This window comes from Copidosoma floridanum, unplaced genomic scaffold, assembly GCF_036245765.1.
Source record: "Copidosoma floridanum isolate Cflo_tuat_1 unplaced genomic scaffold, Cflo_Japanese_pri ptg000011l, whole genome shotgun sequence".
Taxonomy (NCBI): domain Eukaryota; kingdom Metazoa; phylum Arthropoda; class Insecta; order Hymenoptera; family Encyrtidae; genus Copidosoma; species Copidosoma floridanum.
Genome location: NW_028321888.1, coordinates 141,843 through 161,355, shown reverse-complemented (window position 1 = coordinate 161,355; position 19,513 = coordinate 141,843). Strand labels below are relative to the sequence as shown.

General features: G+C 34.6%; 1 protein-coding gene and 1 non-coding gene across 2 annotated transcripts in view; one reads left to right on the top strand and one right to left on the bottom strand.

Moving 5' to 3' along the window:
• The window catches only part of LOC149375133 (apoptosis-linked gene 2-interacting protein X 1-like), a 415,535-nt gene that overhangs the window by 281,919 nt on the left and 114,103 nt on the right, over positions 1-19,513 (top strand). Inside the window, exon 6 of the mRNA XM_089590084.1 lies at positions 5,224-5,325. Within this exon, the coding sequence (XP_089446210.1) occupies positions 5,224-5,325 (102 nt within the window). The remainder of the gene's footprint in view (positions 1-5,223; positions 5,326-19,513) is intronic.
• On the bottom strand, positions 9,890-9,962 carry TRNAA-GGC (transfer RNA alanine (anticodon GGC)). The gene has a single exon. It is a non-coding gene; the product is annotated as a tRNA-Ala (tRNA).

Below are 19,513 nucleotides of genomic sequence, written 5' to 3'. Positions count from 1 at the left end.
ACCCGGGGAAGCGCCCGGTATGGAGAAACTAGCGAAAACCCCACCCGGGAGTAGTAGTAGTAGTAGTAGTAGTAGTAGTAGTAGTAGTAGTAGTAGTAGTAGTAGTAGTAGTAGTAGTCGTAGTAGTAGTAGTAGTAGTAGTAGTAGTAGTAGTAGTAGTAGTAGTAGTAGTAGTAGTAGTAGTAGTAGTAGTTTTTTTTTTTTTTTTTTTTTTTTTCTGTGGAGGGAGGGGAAATGCATTGAGGCACACCGCAGGGACAGCGGTAGTGTGGGACTCGGTGGATTTTTTTTATTAGACCACCCATACCCACTAAAACCCCCCCCCCATGCCGCGTGGCTTTTGATCCACCCCGGAACCGCGTTAGCATTACTTCGGGGTGGAGCCACCAGGGAGACCATCGCGTCTCACAGCATTAACGAGCTAACTCGCCACCATTTGCTAGAGGTGCTGATGCTCTCGAGTCCTGAAAAGGACTCGGGGTCCCTGAGGACCAGCACCCTGTCTAGCGCTTCATAGTAGGCCGCCTACTCAGCCAGCACCACTATAAGCTTAAGCTGAAAAGGACTCGGGGTCCCTGAGGACCAGCACCCTGTCTAGCGCTTCATAGTAGGCCGCCTACTCAGCCAGCACCACTATAAGCTTAATGCTTTCCCTTGCTGATAGGTAAAAAGTACCCAGCGCAGCGTGGGTCCACATAAGCCTGTCTTTCCACTGAAGGCCTTTCTGCCTTATTTTGACCCTGCTTGGGCCTTATCCCTGGCCTCTTTCAGGGCTCTTCTAAATAAAGGGCAGCTTCCGCTGCCTGCTTCGTGCTTGTTGTCCGTTGTTGGGCAAAGGAAGCACCGTGCTGGACCTAGGCACTCTTTCTTCCGGTGGTTTGAGCTTCCACACCGGAAGCAAAGCTTGGATCTGTTTTCTTCCCTACAGTTGCCCGAGACGTGTCCATATCCCAGGCATTTAAAACATCTTGTTACTTCGATTCTTCTTCGAATTCGGCAGCTTACAAAGCCAACTCGTAACCTGCCTTCCTTTTCTACTTGTCTGGCAGTTGTTTCGTCGACCTTGATTAAAGCCAGCCTCTGTCCTCTGGCATTTGGCTTTAAGAGAGCAACTTCTGGCTCCTGGCTCTGATGTCCAAAAGTCCTAGCGAAAGCCTCTTTGACCTCATCTTCCTCTACAATGGCATCCAGGTCTCGGACCTCTAATGTCACTTTTCTGTCGCTCATTTTCACGGTACCCTGTCCGGCTACCGACTTTTCAATTTGCTGTGAGAATGCAGTAGCATTCTCTACACCTTTGGCTTTAATAAGTATGTCTCCTTTTTTTGTAGTGACAACACTTTGGACTGCCACTTTAGCCTTATCGGGGTCAAAGTTCGCCTTCATAGTCTTCAGCACCGTTGCAAAGGTCTGCCCTTCAGCCATCTTTACTACTACTGTTGTTGTGGGGTCCACTTTTTTCTTCTGGCTTGTTTTGTCATTCAGGGGAATTTCCTCTTGTTTGCCACTACCTGTCTTCTTTTTCTTTAAAGACATAGTATGCTGGCGTTTTTCAGGGCTGTCCGATGGGCTCCTGTTTCTCTTACTTCGTTCTATTTCCTTTAAGGCAGTGTTCAGGGTTCGTTTCTGTACATGCCGACGGAAATTATCTCGCCTTTTTTCCCTCCACTGCAGGGATTCAAATGACGACTTCCAAGCGTTCATGTACAAATCTTCTTCAGTAAGACAGCGTTCTCTTAGCACCTCTGCCTCTTGAAGATGCTTAAGCGCCGCTTTGAGCCCATTTTTAACAGCGTTCGCTGTGTTGCCGTACTTATCATTAATCAGTTTTAGCGTCTCTGTAATGTCATTCGTTGCTGATTGGACTTTATCAGCAACTTGCTGTCGCTTTTTTCCGAGCCTAGTGGCACTTTCTTCTAAAGAGGCAAGCTCTTCCTGGGTCTGGTTGCTAAATACCGACACCTTGCTAACCTCGGTGTCGTTAGTGCCTATACTCGACAGGCTTCCTCGTCGTCCTTTGTCTGAAAAGAAAGGCCATGGATCATTTAGCAGTCCCTGTTGGCCATGAGACACGTCTTTGTGGCCCCCCCCCCAGAATCCGTGGGGCCTGCGTCAGTCACCCGGGCTTTCACCGGATCGGAACTGACGGCGGATTCCCTCAGAGAGGTTACCGCCTGGGGTACCTGTTTTACATCGACGTTTTTCATTTTGGCATCTTTTTAGTTTCGTACTGACCTGCGAAGGCCAGCACTACCCTTTTTTTCCTAAAAATAAGCATTTGGAAAGGGTTAAAACCAGGGCAGCAGCCCTCTCTGTTACCAGAGAGAGATGCTACTTGCTCGGGCCGGCCGGGAGTCGCCACTCTCCCTCAGTCCCACCCGCGGAGACTGCCCTGGCGTTGAGTAACCAGTGTAAGAAGGGTGTTCGTGTGTAATGTATGTATTTGTTGGTACACAACGATCATCCCAGCGAGACGAGCGGCAGGCGTACAGTCCCGAGACCACGCAGACAACCCAACAAAACGGGCTGGCGTAAGGCACTAAGGTGCCGCCATATAGCCTCCTCAGTGGTAGTAAGCCTAGATTAGTCGGCCCACCACGTCTTTTTTGTTCATGAGGCGTACAGCCATATCAGATGTGGTTACCCAGACTTACCCGGGCCTCATCATCCGGCTTCACCCGTGGCCGGGCCCCCAACGCAAGCCCGGAAAAGGACCCGCCACACGCAACCCAGAACAATCCGTAAGTGTCCCTGTGTTTGTTTAGTAAGAGTGTGTGATATATGTATCTGAGAAGAATGTTTTAACCGCCGCTTACTTCTATACACGACGGGTGCTAGTTTTTGTTGGCCCGCATCAAGCAATGGAGTGCCACCCACGGAAGCAGCAAAAAGCGAAGAACAAGGAGCACAAGCAGAGCCGGCCCATACATCCACACCGATGGAGGCATGGGGCACTAGTCCCCCGCCCACACCGCCGCAGATACACACGCCAGCGCCACACACGCCCCCCGATCCACGCCCCCGACTACCACCATAGAGAGCCACCCCAGCTGCCCATCGTCACCTCTTATTTCAAGAGGATGCCCCTATCCGCCACCCGGGGAAGCGCCCGGTATGGAGAAACTAGCGAAAACCCCACCCGGGAGTAGTAGTAGTAGTAGAAGTAGTAGTAGTAGTAGTAGTAGTAGTAGTAGCAGCAGCAGCAGCAGTAGTAGCAGCAGCAGTAGTAGTAGTAGTAGTGGTAGTAGCAGCAGCAGCAGGAGCAGTAGCTGCCGTAGAAGTGTGGTTTCAACGTTTACCCATTCTAGGATTTTTATGTATCTTATTGTCCCAATACCTTCCTAGTTTTTTTTTTTTTTTTTTTTCGTTATTACTATCATCCCATTTCCCCAAGTATGAGAGTCTTTGGTTCGGGCTCCTTGCAAAGGTCCCCTTAGACGACACGGTCATCTATCCTACTGGGTACTTTTGACAGGGTGCAGCGATAGTTTCAAGCACACCCCAGCTATTATCAAGTGTAATGGAACGATATTTTCCAAGAAACCATCTAACTTGCTGTACCGATCTTTTCATAACCAATAGTGACTTTACCTGATGTGCTGATCAAGTGTTGGCTTTCTTTCGCAAAGGAAGCCCCTGGAGGTCCAGAAAAAAAAAATCCACCATTCGTTTTAAAATTCGGGTAAGTGGTTTCGGCATCCTGGATACTCATCCCATCGGAAAAGACCGAGAAAAAATCTCGTTAACTTTTTACGGGATTCAAACCCATAATCCGTTAAGTATCTCCGGCTAGGAGGCCAGCACGCTTACCACTAAGCCTTTAAAGCTCTGTGAATAATTGTTTGTATTTGTTTTAATCACATTAATTTACCGAGGTAATGTCTAGTTAGCAAAGAATGATTGTAGCATACCCAATGTGTTGAAAATATTAAAATTTTTTCAAAAGTTTTTCTACGTAAAACTCCACCATACTATAAAAAACTTTTTAAAACTGATTTTGAAACCTTGCAAGTCAAAAGTGTATCTCATAAAATTTTTTTAGGTTCTCTAGTATTGATATGTCATCCGGAAAGATGTTGTATGAAATATAAAAAGTAGAACATCGTGATTTTGCATCCTGAGTATGTAAGGAATATGCAATTTAATGATCAACGTATTCAAAACTGTGGCAATTATTTATAAATATTTATAGTTTTATACTTTTACATAAACAATAACAGAAAAAACGCATAAATAAAGTAGAGAACATTCTTTTTTTTTTTTTTTTTTTTTTTTTAATGGATAGTGTACGTTATTAATTATAACGTGTCAAACTTGCTTTACCTTTGACTTTTGTTAAAAAGTAAATTTTGTGGTGCGTTACTATTCTTTACTTTTCAGTTACGATTTTATATCATACTATTTTAAATATACATGAAGTTTGTATTTGAAATATACTGTTATTTCTATAGTTTTGTATACTGTATCCACATTACTGATAATATAAAAATATTAATAATTAACCACTGAAAAAAAGTATCCAGAAAACAAATGCACCAGAGTGATTTTTACTTGAATTTTTTGTAAGCTTGAATGAATCATAAAATTCATTGACCTTTCTACATATCGTCCGTAATATTTTTTTGAACAGCACTAGGTGTTCTTAAATTAAAAGTGAACACGACAATTAAAACTGAAGTCTTACACTTCGATTACTTGAGAATATATTTTGCAAAACTACTGTTATAATATATTCTTTATCACATTGCAGTTGCTCGCAAGCACCTACCGTAAAATGTCTAATGTGTTTGGTTAAGAAAGTAGCACTAATTGTGGCAAAAATTAAAGATTTATCTATCTACCTTTTTTTTTAAAAGTCCTTTAGTTATTCTTGTAACAAAAATTGATTGGAAATTTATGTTATAATATTGTCTCATTAAACGTGATATTAAAAATCGAAGATTGGCTATGTCGTTTATTTTAAAACGTTATTTTTTCACAGTTTTGCAGATGTAACAGCTAATTTAACACAATTATAGCGTAGTTAACTTTATGCTGTTTCTGCGTCTAAAAAGAAGTTTGGTCATAAATATTCTGATAAATAAGAAATAAAATTGACATAAGTTGAAATCAACTTGTTCGCTGAATTTATCAAATCTAATACCTTATACGTGATATTTTCATTACAAAAAAATTTATAAATGAAATACTTAAATTATGTCCATAATTTTATTTATGTTACAGATATCTAGTAAACAGTTGGTCTATCGTGGAATATCTGAATACTTTCAATCATTAGTATGTAAAAATAACAAATGCATTGGCGAAGAAATAGCTAGACTAGAGGTAATGTTTTCTCAGTTCTTCTATTTTATTTATTATTATATTTTCTGATAGAATAAAATTGGTTTTAACTTTCAAAAAGTGTGTTAGCTGTTTTTTAACCCATAAATTAACTTGTATGATAAATGTGGTCCAACTGTAAAATATGTACGTTGACTAAGATAATGTCATTGTCTTGTTAGATTTTTTGACATTGAGAATAAGTGAAAAAATATTTTTTTTATCAAAATTGAACCTAACTCTTTTTTCTAATGCACAACAACTAAGCTATTATGTAACTTGGAAATGAAAAACTGAAACTTTGGTAAGAGCTTCTAAGTAAAGATAAAGTTTACAATCATGAACAACACAATTTTTTATTCACAATATAAGCGCAGACAGAGAATATTTGAATTATTAGAAAATGAAGTTAGTAATACTTCAAAGTGGGCACACTTATAAAAACATTTTATAAAATTTATAGTATTATGGCCAGATTTGTTTAAAGTATGGTCCTAATCATTTTTATAAATAAGTATGGTCCTAATCATGTGATTAAATTATGTTTATCAGTGAGCGATATTCTTGCGAGCCTACTTATTGATCAGTGATGATCCACGTCTGCAACAGCAATTAAAGAAATACAAAATAAAAGTTTTAGTACGACTTACTAGTTTACAAGTTGCGCAATTAATTTTTTCAGGAATTTCTTACATTTGTTTTTAATAAAATAAAATGATTTGTTAGTTACAATTGCAAAAGTGGTATGCATTATTTGCGTTTGAGAATAATGACTTTAGAAAATTATATCATTCATACCTACAATACACTGAATTTAAACATACGTACAACATATATGTATATACATATTAAATATCTGTGTGGTTCTATACCATAAGTTGAGCCACGTATGAGTGTGCATGTGTGTGTGAATAGGTACAGAGATCGATAAATTTGATAGATTTGATAAATAAGATTTGATATGACACAGTTAATTGTGCTTATTCCGTTTTTTTCTATGATAGGTCAGTGAAGTTTGACAAAAAAAAGCTTATTTTTTACCGAATCATGCGCCTGTTTTATGATAGTAAATATTGTATTACGCCATACGGCTGAAGTTTGCAGATTCCTCTTTAAAGTTAATGCTATACATTTGTCCCGTTTTGCGTATACGATTTTTTACCGTCTTCCATGGAAGTATGACGTTTTTTTACGATAAGAGGGTGGAAAGCGCAACGTAACACCTCAGGTACAACTCGCATTGTTACCTTAGTAGAAAAGTACTTTGACGCATTGCTTTCGAAAGTTCAAAAATTTAAGTTGATTTGTTATTTTAAAAACAAAGCTCAAATAAACGTTAAACTGCAGGCGAATACGTCTTTGATTGTCCTGAACACATAAACATTTCATAAAAGATTATTCGCTGTTACTCCTTTTGTTTTCGTTATTTCCTTATTCCTCGCTCTTATCGCATAATCCCTTTCCATACTCTCTTCTAAATTAAGGCAGAAACACGTTAATTTCTTGGTTATTTTGCCCCACCTCCCTCCATACTTTCTCCTAGCTCCTTCACAATTTTAATATTTTTGAGTAAAGCCCCCTTATAATATCCTACACCCTTTCCACAGCCCCCTCATAGTATTATAATTATAGTACAACACAGTAGTAACTATCACATAAATATTTGACTAATTCATTTAAATATTTCTAATGTGAACACATTCTTGGACATATTTTTTTGTAGAAGTTCAATGATAAAACGTAAATACAGTCTCTAAGTTAGTGCAAGTCCTTCAGCTAATCCAGGATGAGCTTTATTTTGCTATGCATTTCATGTTATGTGCGTTGTTAAGGTGGTTCTATCGAAAATTAATGTTATTTTTGTTAAGAACTAAGTTTAACAAAAAAAAAGTATTCAATATTCATTTAGTTAAAAAATCATAGCAACACCTAATTATAATTATATTTCCGCCCTCGGGTGGTTTTGGGAGGCTGGTACTTCCTCGGGCGAAAAAGCAGTTTTCCCGAACTCGTTCGAAAAGTCTCCTTTACGAACCTCGTTACGTCCCTCGCCTTCGGCTCGGGCCGCAAACCTCTCGGTTCGCAAACAGAGACTTTTCAAACTCGTAGGAAAACTACCATTTCTTACCATGGGCCCAAAGTGCAACTGCCGCTTTGCGCCCTCGGGTCACACTTTGGGCCCTTGTAATCACTTTGGGACCATGGGCAGAAAAGTTTTTTGCGCCCTCCGGGCCCAAAGTACTTTTCTGCCCTAGGGCCCAAAGTGATTAACTGGTCGCAAAGTGTGCCCACGGGCGCAAAATTGCACTTTGCGCCGTCGGTAAGAAAAACATTATACGAGACTCGGGCACCAACCTACAACAAGCGCGCCCTTCAGGCGCTCATGTTCGTACTTTGTGCCCTAGTAACGTAATGTACCACACCTAATAAAAATTAACTAATTCATAAAATCATTAGTAGAATGAAAAATCAATTTATAGAATCTCCTATGAATAAACTGTCAATAAAAAAAAACTTTTGAAGGATAAAACTGCTTGGAAAAATTAAAATGGTAGTTTTCCTACGAGTTTGAAAAGTCTCTGTTTGCGAACCGAGAGGTTTGCGGCCCGAGCCGAAGGCGAGGGACGTAACGAGGTTCGTAAAGGAGACTTTTCGAACGAGTTCCGGAAAACTGCTTTTTCGCCCGAGGAAGTACCAGCCTCCCAAAAGCACCCGAGGGCGGAAAAATAAATAAAAAGTCTGTAGAAAATTATACTTATTTTTTTTAATTTATGAGTTATTAAAAATGAAATAAAGGTTCATAATTACACAGTAATCTGTTACTAAAAGACATTTCCCCAAAGTTTTGCAAAAAAGTATTAATTAAATACTAATAGTAGGTATATGATTCTTATGCTTGTCAGTAAACTATAAATTTCATAAGACTAATAGGTATACAAGCAAATGTTGGTACATCTTAATCATTGTATCAATATAATTAAGATACATAATACTAAACTACATGATTTCTTTTTCAAGAAAACTTTTTGTTAAGAACTAAAAAAGAATGAGAAAAATATCCTCCCCAGGTGAAGATCGAACACACAACCTTCTGTTTACTAGACAGTTGCTTTACCATGTGAGCTACTTAGGAGCATGTAATTGTATGTATTCACTCGCAATGTAAGTTTAGATAAGTTTCTCATTCTTGATTTTTAGAGCTGTTTTTTACCTAATCTCGATAAAGTAGGTATATGATTCTAATGCTTGGTAGAGCAACTGTCTAGTAAACAGAAGGTTGTGTGTTCGATCTTCACCTGGGGAGGATATTTTTCTCATTCTTATTTAGTTCTTAACGAAAAGTTTTCTTGAAAAAGAAATCATGTGGTTTAATATTATGAATCTTAAGTATATTGGATGTTGAGAAAAAGGGCATGTATGGAGGATATAGAGTGCTTGTATAAAATGTGCTGCCATCTATACATATGCACCTCTTGATACAATGATTAAGGTATATTAATATTTTCTTAAATACTAATAATTTTTTAATTTTTATGTACGATTCTGTATTCTTCAACAAATAAATTAATTAAAAAGAAATGAATATTTTTATTGAAAATAAGTTTGAACCACACTATAAGAAAATCTCATGGTATTTTTACGTCAGAAAGAGCTCATGGATAACTGGATATCGTGCTTAGCTGGCATACAAGAGGTTATAAAATGAAATCCGTCGAAAAGTCTTTTTTTTTTTGTACGAAATTGAATTAACGAATGAAAATAAATAAACTAATATATACTTTGGTTACATATTTTTTGAGAAAATAAATTCCTAAATCGTTGAGTTACTCCCGTGCCTAACGTGCCTACAGAAATATTACTTTAAAAACCTATTTATAGGGGAAATTATTTTCTGTGTAGGAAAAAAATTTAAAGATGGTTAACATTCTGTTTCTAATATTATTCTGAGAATGAAAACTTTATTTTAATTACTGCAGCTTTAATGTTACACATTAATAATTTTTCTTTTTATTAATTTTGTGCTATTATTGATTTCTTTTGAAATACATAAATTCATTATTATCATAACAATAGCATTTATTTCAAATTATTATTATACATTAACCTCTTCCATCTAAATTGCGCTATGTATATTCTTTTACTTTATAAAAACGTCGCGCTTATTTTTAGAGTGAAAATCGCTGGAGTGCGAGAAACTTTGTCAATTAAAATTACAGAGCAGTGAAAAAAAGTTATCCGCTTCGGCCAGGAGTCGAACCTGGGCCTCCTTCTTGCCGGGAAGGTGCGTTAACCAACTTCGCCACCGTAGCCTCGGCGGACACCCTTCTCCACTGCTCTGTTTAGGCGTGTCTTAGGTCGAACGCCGATATTATAGATATCGATGTTATTGTAATCGATGGGTAAGTATTATGTCAAATTATTATTATACATTGACCTCTTCCATCTAAATTGCGCTATGTATATTCTTTTACTTTATAGAAACGTCGCTCTTATTTTTAGAGTGAAAATCGCTGGAGTGCGAAAAACTTTGTCAATTAAAATTACAGAGCAGTGAAAAAAAGTTATCCGCTTCGGCCAGGAGTCGAACCTGGGCCTCCTTCTTGCCGGGAAGGTGCGTTAACCAACTTCGCCACCGAAGCCTCGGTGGACACCCTTCTCCACTTTAAAAATTTAGATTTTCACTCTAAAAACAAGCGTGACGTTTCTATAAAGTAAAAGAATATACATAGCGCAATTTAGATGGAAGAGGTCAATGTATAATAATAATTTGACATGATACTTACCCATCGATTACAATAACATCAGTATCTACAATAGCATTTATTTATAAATTTAGTTCGTGAGGTGGTTGAGCTTTTCCAATAAAATTTAAATATTCTATTAGAAAATTCATATCAACTTTGTCTTAGTTTTGTTAGTTTTTTATAAGTTTTATAATCTGAAAAGTATGATTAGTTAGCATGCTTGTTTGTTAAATTTGATAACCAGGTAGGTTCGGTTGCAAAGCACCCAGGTGATAAAAGCTCTTATAGTATAATTATTTGAGTAGTTCTACAATACATTAAAACAAGCAGTTAGAGTATATTTTTTTTAGAAAAGTGTATGTATATTATAGCATGTATCTAAGAAAAAAAAAGCCAAATATTTCCAAAAATTTGTCTTTAGTTATATTTAATTGTTAAAATGTAAATGTATATGACTTTTGGATATATAAATTTATTTTAAAATAAAGAAAAATTTTTAAAACGTACGGTAGTTATTATTTCATATTTCAATAATTTACCACATAATATTTGTAATACAAAATCTTAAAATTTGCTCCTTCTTAATCATTTACTTTTAATACTTACACAAAAAGATCGTATTAAGTAACATAAAGAAATAAATTGCACTAAAAAAATGTTAAAGAATGATTTTATTAAAAAAAATAATTTTCATTATTATGCAGCACTAAGATTTGGACTTTAATTATTTGTAATAAAACTACAACATGGTAAACTATTATTTAATCGTCTTATTTACTAATATTAATAAATGTTTTAATTTTTAAAATTACAGTCAATTTGTATAGATATTCTTTTTTTAGTTCGACACCTTAGTAAAGTATAACTGTCCATTAGGATATAGAGGCTTTCTTAAGTGTCTACCTACTTTATGTAATCTTTGCCTCTCAGATTTATTAATTGTCATACAAATGGTTAAAATAAGATTAATTTTTTAGTATAATGTGTAAAGGATATTGAAGAAGTATTAACAGTACTAAAAGTTATTTTCTACACAAAGACTTTATTTCTAAGTTTTTCTCCAGTTACTATTCCAGCTTCAATAGTGTACTTGAATGATTTAGTAATATTTAACTGTGTGCAGTTGCACAAACCGTCAGTTATACTTAAGTTTCTTATTAACATAACTATCACCCAAACTTTTCAATCCAGTTTATGGAGTGGCAAATCTTCACGAATATTGTTTAGTATTTTTATTAGAAAATGAATGTGGACGTTATCATCTGATTTATCGACATCCTTGTACGGGACATGGTACGAGGTTGGCTACCAAGTCCTCAGTCTTTCAATAAAAGCCTTATCCAATACATTTTGTTTCCTCATTTATCAACATAATTTTCAAAAAATGAATATATGTTTTGTCGGAGCTTTAATTTAATTAGACTTTTTTTGTAGTGCATTTTTATCAAGATCCTAATAGTAGCTGTTTACTGCATTAATAGCCTACTCTTTGCTGTAAAATCTTTATCCTTAACATAACACAGTAAGTAGGAGTTGCGGAGTTCTAAACCTAATTAATAGATTGAATATGAAAGCACTTCAAACATTAATTCGCTAACTTTTCACACTGCAATGACTCAAGGATGGGACGCATTATTGTAATAATGGAACAAGATTTTCGAAGTGGGAACTTTTTTAGGCGTTCCTCAGTTAAGGATCAAAATGGCAAAAGTGTGCATAACTTATGGACCTACGTACATACCTATATATACTGTAACTTGGTGGTTCTCGAGTCTACCGAAAATTTTAGAAAAATTGTAGCGTATTTGCAAACTTACTGCTAATGCTTGAAATAATTTTTTTTTTCGTTTATCCAAACAATTTCGTATTCCCAAACAGTTTCTATGTGTAAGCGCGTGTCTGTCATTTCAATAAGCAATATTATTTTTAATTAGTATTATACCAGTGCACTTAGTAGAATAATGGACTTTTATGATCATAGTATAAGTACTGTACACTTTTTGAGATACACATCAATGAACACGTTTATGAAGAGATTATTCCATTTTGTGTTGTGATTCGTTTGTTTATTGTGCCAAAAATAACTTTTGACTTCCCTTCTTTTATAACAGGTAATAACATTATTTTAAGATATCACATTTCTAACATTCAAAGTTGTGTATATTTTTTATAATCTATTATTTAGTATAAGTTAATATTCGATAAACTGAGAACCATTTACTGTCTAGTGCACGTTACAGTAAAAGTATTTTTCTAATGGCACTATTTATCTCTCTCTCTCTGTACTATCCATATTTTTTACTACTGTCTACAATATTTAGCCCTGCAACTTTTTATGTTTTGTCAATAAAAATTGGTGATCCAAGTTTACCTAACCAGTCTGTTTACCAAGTAGATGGATTAGAAACGCTTTAAATTGAGCTTATGCAAGACGATGAAAGAATGACTTACAAGCTTACTGAATAACTTAAATATTCCATATACATGTAATAAATGCATTTATATTTCTATCACTTCATAATTTGTACATTAAACTACATTCATAACTTTTTCATAAATTTTTGATAATTTCATAAATTTATTAAATAAACTTTTTGAATTTTATACCAAGTTCATTTCACCTATGATGCCAATACATTCATAACTACCAATTTCTCACTTTTTTCATTACGAACTTTCGATTTTTTTCTCTCTTTCTTTCTCTCATTCTCTTTGTTAACTCCTACATATTTTCATTATTTTTGAAAATCTCACATTTGCAGTATGTAACGTGAAACCCAGCCCGTTTTTTGACGTCTCCGTTTGTTCACCTCATTAGTCAAACTTTTTAGTACGCTTGCATTGCAGTTGCAATGAATACTTTTTTTTGAGTAGAAAATGAAAATATTTTTGTTTGCATCCCAAAAAACACTTACGATAACATTGTTGGCAGACGAAATTGACCTTGCTTTTTTGGAGTTGGTTCACCTAGCTTAATACTACACTGTGTGGACTGTTGTGAGGAAGTGATTTCTAAAAAAAAATTTTTTTTTCTTTCTAACGCTGAAATTTTAAGCCTTTCAGAAAAGAGCAAAATCGTCCAGTAATAATTGACTCTGCACTTCATGGCTCTCAAAAGTATTGAAAGATAACCAAAGTAAGCCAAGAAGTTCTATTTTGAGTATTTAAGTTAGAATAATAAAATAATATAACTTAAACTTCGTGAAAGGTGTATTTCTTAGCGTGGCAGTTTAGTCAGTAGCCCGCTACCGCTCATCGAGTGCAGACTTACTGTTCTTTCCTATTCTTTATCTCTTTGTGAAATTATTTTGTATCCGAACTAAATACAAATAAATATTAGTAACTAGCCTAATGAAGTGACAGTGATTAAAATTATTAAATCGATTTACCCAAAGTAACTAAGAGAATAAAAAGCCACCTGACGACAAACTAAAACTAAGGAAGTAAACACAAAAAAAATTAATATCTTAACTTTAACTTTACAATCAAGGAAAACAAAACCACGTATTTGATCTCGTATCATTTTGATACACATTTAGATACACACGCATGCACACCCACTCCCCCACACACATACTGGTGCGGCTTCGTCCCCCTGCGTGCTTTGTTCACCAACCCCCCACAAACAGATTGTAACTTTAAGTTCAAAAATTTTTCAGAAAGGTACCTTTTTAGTTTTTGGTTATCTTACTAATTATTACTATATAATGTTAATTATTATAATTTCAAATTACAAATATTTTATTGATAGAGTAGTTTTAATTTTATCATTTTGTTTTATTGCATACAACTTCATTATTTTATATTTACTTAAGTCTTCTAGAATTATCTTTCAATGTTTTATAATTATCTATAGTTATTCTTGAAATTCAGTTTCCTGCATGATTGTGTTTTTTAATTTTAACAAATAATAGTCACTTTATTAATGAATTTTATAAAATGGCATTTTTGAAAATGTTTACATTTTAGAAGTTATTTAATGTACTCACTTTGATGTAAAAGAATGAAGTATGATTTCGTCAGAGAACAAAAGTTTAATCACTTATGAATCGTCTATTTGTAGTGTATAACAAATCTTTAACCTAGTATGAGGGTGATCAGAGCTGGTTGCATAGTGTATGTGTGAAAGTATGTATGTACGTCATCAAGTTTTTTGACTAACACAAGTAATAATAATCTAAATGAACTTTAATTTTTTTCGTAACTTTAAGTTAAACGTCTAAGCTAATGATTAACGTTGACACAAGTTTCGTAAAAAAAAAAAAAAATTTTGACAGTATTTTTAGTACAACGTTCTGAGACAAAAAAATCAGTTTCTCAGCTATAACTTTTTTCATACAATTTACACATACGGTTAAGACTAAATATCAAGAAAAACTTTTAAAAGGCTCAAAAAGCTTTTGTTAGATTTAATTTACTGTAAGCATATTGATACTAAGCTCAATATGATAACGAAATAATGTGAAAATTAAATTCTGTTATTTAAATAACACTTTTTGCTCTGGCGCCTTGTGGATTAGTCGGGTCTGACATGCAAGACATAAAGTTTTGCATAGATTTAGCAGCCTGTTTTTTTTTAGCACGTATATTTTACTTCAGGTTTTTAATAAATAATTTTGCAAATATTTACTGTCACTTTTTAAATATATTTTTAAATTTTTAGGTACAATTATTATACGCATACAATAATTATTCTTATTACACCGTCCATAAAGCAGATGAATTAGCTTTACTATCACAAATAATGTTGAAAACAATTGTTTAAATAAATTTATAGTTCATGAACTACGTAAGTTATTTTGAAAATTAGTTCTTACGCTATCCCTATAAATTACGAATTCAATTTTCCTTAACTATAAATTTTATATTGCGTTGACTTTTTTTAGAATTATTACATTCATATAAATCTGTAATAATGTACAAAAACATGTATCACATATTTGTTAAAATTTCATTGAACGTAAAAATTTTTACATTTTGATGAACAATGTTTCTTGTGAACTGGCCCACATATTTCGTTATATTATAAGGAAGTGTTTAGCAACTATGTATAAAATATCTTATTTTGTCGATTCTTTGGTGCTTCCATTATTTTTTCTATTATTATGAAGAAAATTACTTAAACAAGAGCAAAAAACTCACTATTACACAACATTATCCTAACAGGCCATTGTTTGGACCAAATAAAATAAATTTCAATCTATTTTTATACAGGAAATGCTTGACACATTCATTTCTTCTTTATTCTTTCATGATGATTGAACATCACCGTTTAAGTTATCTGAGGTGCAAACAAAAAAATTCAAGAACTGAATGCTATCCAGGTTCATTTAAAGTTATTGTTATTAGCGCATTGAACATTTTTAAAAATTTCAGGACGAAAGAAAAAAATAGAAATCTGTTGAAAGTTTTATCTACTCGAAAGTCTAAGATATACGTAGAGTTATTTTTAAGTTGCAATGTTGATGATGAAAGAAATTGGTAGACCAGATTCATTTATTGCAGTAACATTTTAATCTAAATCTAAAAAGTAAAGTTGATTTTATCAAAGTTTTTAGAAATTACGAGACAAAATGATTTCCTAAATAAAATTGTTATATTATTTCTTTCAAAATAAATGTCACTTTTAGATGACATCATTAAAAATTATTTATTTAGTAAAGTATTAGCATACGTCTATACCATGAAATTCTGCAAACGTGGTCCACTTAATGCACATCATTAAATAACGCTGCATCCTGATAAAAAAATTATTACACCTAAACAAATTGATGTGATTAATTCAGCTGAAATTTCTTCTAGTGATACGAAACTTACAAAATTAGTAATCAAACGCATGCTCCGTGGACCTCATACAAAACAATGTTCGTATATAATTATTGATAAAAAATATTAGAAAAATTTTCCAAAACCTTTTATGGGACTGAGGGCAGGGACTTTGATAAAACCTGAAACGCGAGACTTGTTTTGAGACCAATTCTGAGATCTTTTTTGTAAAACTAGTTTTCTAGTAAGTAATACATAAATTTGTTGCACTAAGAGAAAGGGTATTAAATTTTATCTGAAGGCCGTCGATTTTAATCTCTTTTGATCACCAGATGCATTAAAGGTGAATGTTAAATTGTGACTATGTATAAATAGCTATCTTTAACAACTTCTCGTTTTTTAAGTAAGTACTTAAAAAATTTAATCTATCATTGTTTTATAGTATCCCGAAATAAGCTTTTTATATTTACAATTATAAATTAATTAAATTACAGCAGGCATTTTTAAACATATTTATAAGGTTATATCAGCCTTGTAAAATAAAGATTATTATACGTTAATTTACAACTCCTTCACGTATTCTATAATTTATTTTTGAGTATGTACTTTTTTCTGTGGAGTAACAATACAGACACGCAAAATTACTACGCAAGGAAACCTCCTTCATTAGCTCAATCTCATAGATAGTGTTAGTTTAGTTAACACGCATGCTTGATATATGCTTGCACCAACATTTGGGAGAGCAGTTCTGTCAAACTTATGGGAGAGCCGCTCTCTCACATTTGGGGAGACTCAGTCTCCCAAAAGTAGGAGAACACGCATACCAAGTGCATAGGAAAGCTGCTCTACCACAGTAGATGCTACTGCTCTCCCAAATTTTTCTTATTTATGCAGGGTATGCGTGTCGTGCATAGAGAGAACACATTTAGGTGTATGAATATTAGCCACCGTTGTAGTTTGCAGCGTATATTTTTAGAAATGCACAGCTGTAGTATACAGCTTTACTCAAAAAAAACCAGCGTAACGTCCGTTAGAGCAAAACACCATTAAATGCAGGCCTGCGCAGTATACTTTTTGGCTAGCTTAAAGCAGAGGATATTATGTGCGGTCGCTCGATTGCTCTCTCCCCCTTTATTTTCTAGACAACACACACCATACACTTATCGGATCTGTTGGGTGGCATAAAACCTATAGCATGTATTGCAAACTCATTGCACATGTGTGTATGTATATATAAATACTAGTGGGGCTAAGGCCCCCCTGCGCGCTCCGCGCGCCAACCCCCCACTACAGGTAGGAAGCTAGGAAGCACGGGAGAGTAGTTAGACCGAGCTCTATAGCTTTTTTTTTTATATTACAGTGCTGTACGTCCGACTCCTTTTAATAATGGCACTACTATGGGTACTTAGCACTTAGGAAAGGGACAAGGAAAGGGATGGGAGCCCTCCCATTACAGGAGGGGGGCAGAGGGAATTAGACAATTTTTGCTGCGAGGAGGTCGCCTAAACCCTCCTCGAGGAGCATTGCGTGGTGAAAAAGCACATGAGAAAAATCACAGAGGTACTTGTCCGAAAAAGTCGCACTATGGCCGGGAATCGAACCACGGTCTCCCGCGTGCCAATCCACGACCTAGCCGACCAAGCCACCACGTGCTCGAGCTCTATAGCTACTATTAACGCTATGGCCTCCCGGCTACGAGACTCTCGCCATTTACTATTGTTGAAAAGTGCTCTGTGGTGTGTTTGAATATATATATAAAACGCCCCCCTGCGCGCTCCTTGTGCCAACCCCCCACTAACAGATTGAGTAGACAAAAAAGAATTTCATATTTGGATAAAGTACACATTAACCAGAAAGAGATTGCAAATGTAAAAGTTCAATCAAGTTAAACAAGTTATGGTACTTTAGAGATATACAGTGAGTAAGGGGCAAAAAAAAGACATAGGGGGACCTATGATCAGTGACTTGAAAAATCCTAAAAACGAGATATGACTTGGGTACTGAATTACATGTATTTTTTAACTTTTCAGATGGTAAAATATTCTATAAATAAGTATTTTTTGGGGGGGGAGGTGGAGGGGGAGCGAGGGGGAGCTGAGGAGGAGCGGGGAAGCTTGCTTAAATATAATTTAATCAAAAATGACGTAAAAATAAGCAAATAACTACGTGAATCGATGGGGTGCTGTGGGGGAACGAGGGGGCTGAGACTCACTTTCGTCAATACAACTATATAATATAGGGAGATATGTATAATACAAAATGTTTTTTCTGTATTATGTAACAAATTTGTATTTTCTCCTATCATTTGTAGTGTTCGTCAAGAATTAAAAAAAATATTCTTTTGAAACAAATTAAAAAAATAGAATAAAAATATAACTATAAACATTTTTTTTACGAACATACTTAAATCTGATGAAACAATAGAGGAGTAATCAAACACCTTCAAATTTTGTTTAAATATTACACATGCAGATAGAATATAGTATAAAAATAAATAAGAAGAAAAAGAAAAGGAAGAACAAATTAAATGACATAATGAAAAAAATAATTGAGTCAGAAAAATGATGAATGGAAATGACAATCCGAATAATGCCGACATGACACTAGCTAAATCGCTGATGGACTTCGTTAATGCAAACTTCTTGTTTTGACATGCTATCGAATCAATTCCCATATTAAATGGGAAAAAAATTTTATTAAATTACATTTGGGAATTTAAAAATGTAGAACGCTGGATCAGAGATGACCTAAAGGATTCATATAAGAGATCTACATTGCAAAATGTGAGAGGTACCGAACGTATAAGCGCAAGTGGCCGAGACTTCAAAAACCTTCTGGCATTTGTAACACAATTAAAATAAAACTATGCAACAAGAAAAACTGTGCCTTGTTATTAAACTCAGCTGCAGAAAGTTTGTTAACTACAAGGCCAATCATCAGGGAATATGATTATGTAAATTAACTGCTGAGCGGTGCTGAGAAGGCTCTGATGGAAGATAAGGGCTGTACGTACAACGTGCATATTATGACTCCTACCGAAGATATGTTGTTAGACATATTCATAAAATAACTTGCTCCTATAATAAGCCAGCAAGTGGATGCGAAATATCTTGTTACCCTAGTAGAGACCTTCTATTATGTGTTGATATTGAAGAGCCGAAATAGAGTGCGCATAATCCCGAGTACTCTATATCAAGAACTATCTTGCAGTAAGTTTTATCGTCATACTCAACAAGATGAATATAACAATCAACTATTTCAAGAACATTAAATGTGATAAATGAATAGTGAATAATTAAATAATCCTAATTATAATTCTAATAGATGATTTAACCATAATCCAAATTTTTTAAGAAATTTTAGAACCAATAAAAAGAGTTCATAACATGAAAATCATGAAAACAGTAATGATTATCGCCAAAATAATTTTAGTCAACGTAATAATTAGAATCTCAATAGTTATTATGCCTAACGAAATTCGTATTTTATTTCTAGAAATAGTCAATCTTATCGAGGCAGGACAAATAATTATAAAAGACTAGCCCCCCGGCCCACAGTGGGCGAACTCCCATTTTATTGTATCAAAATCGTAAATCTTGAGACAGGATAAAGATATCTCTATGATTTTTTTTTATCTTACAGGTAATTAGACTAGGTATACAGGAAAACTATAGGCAATT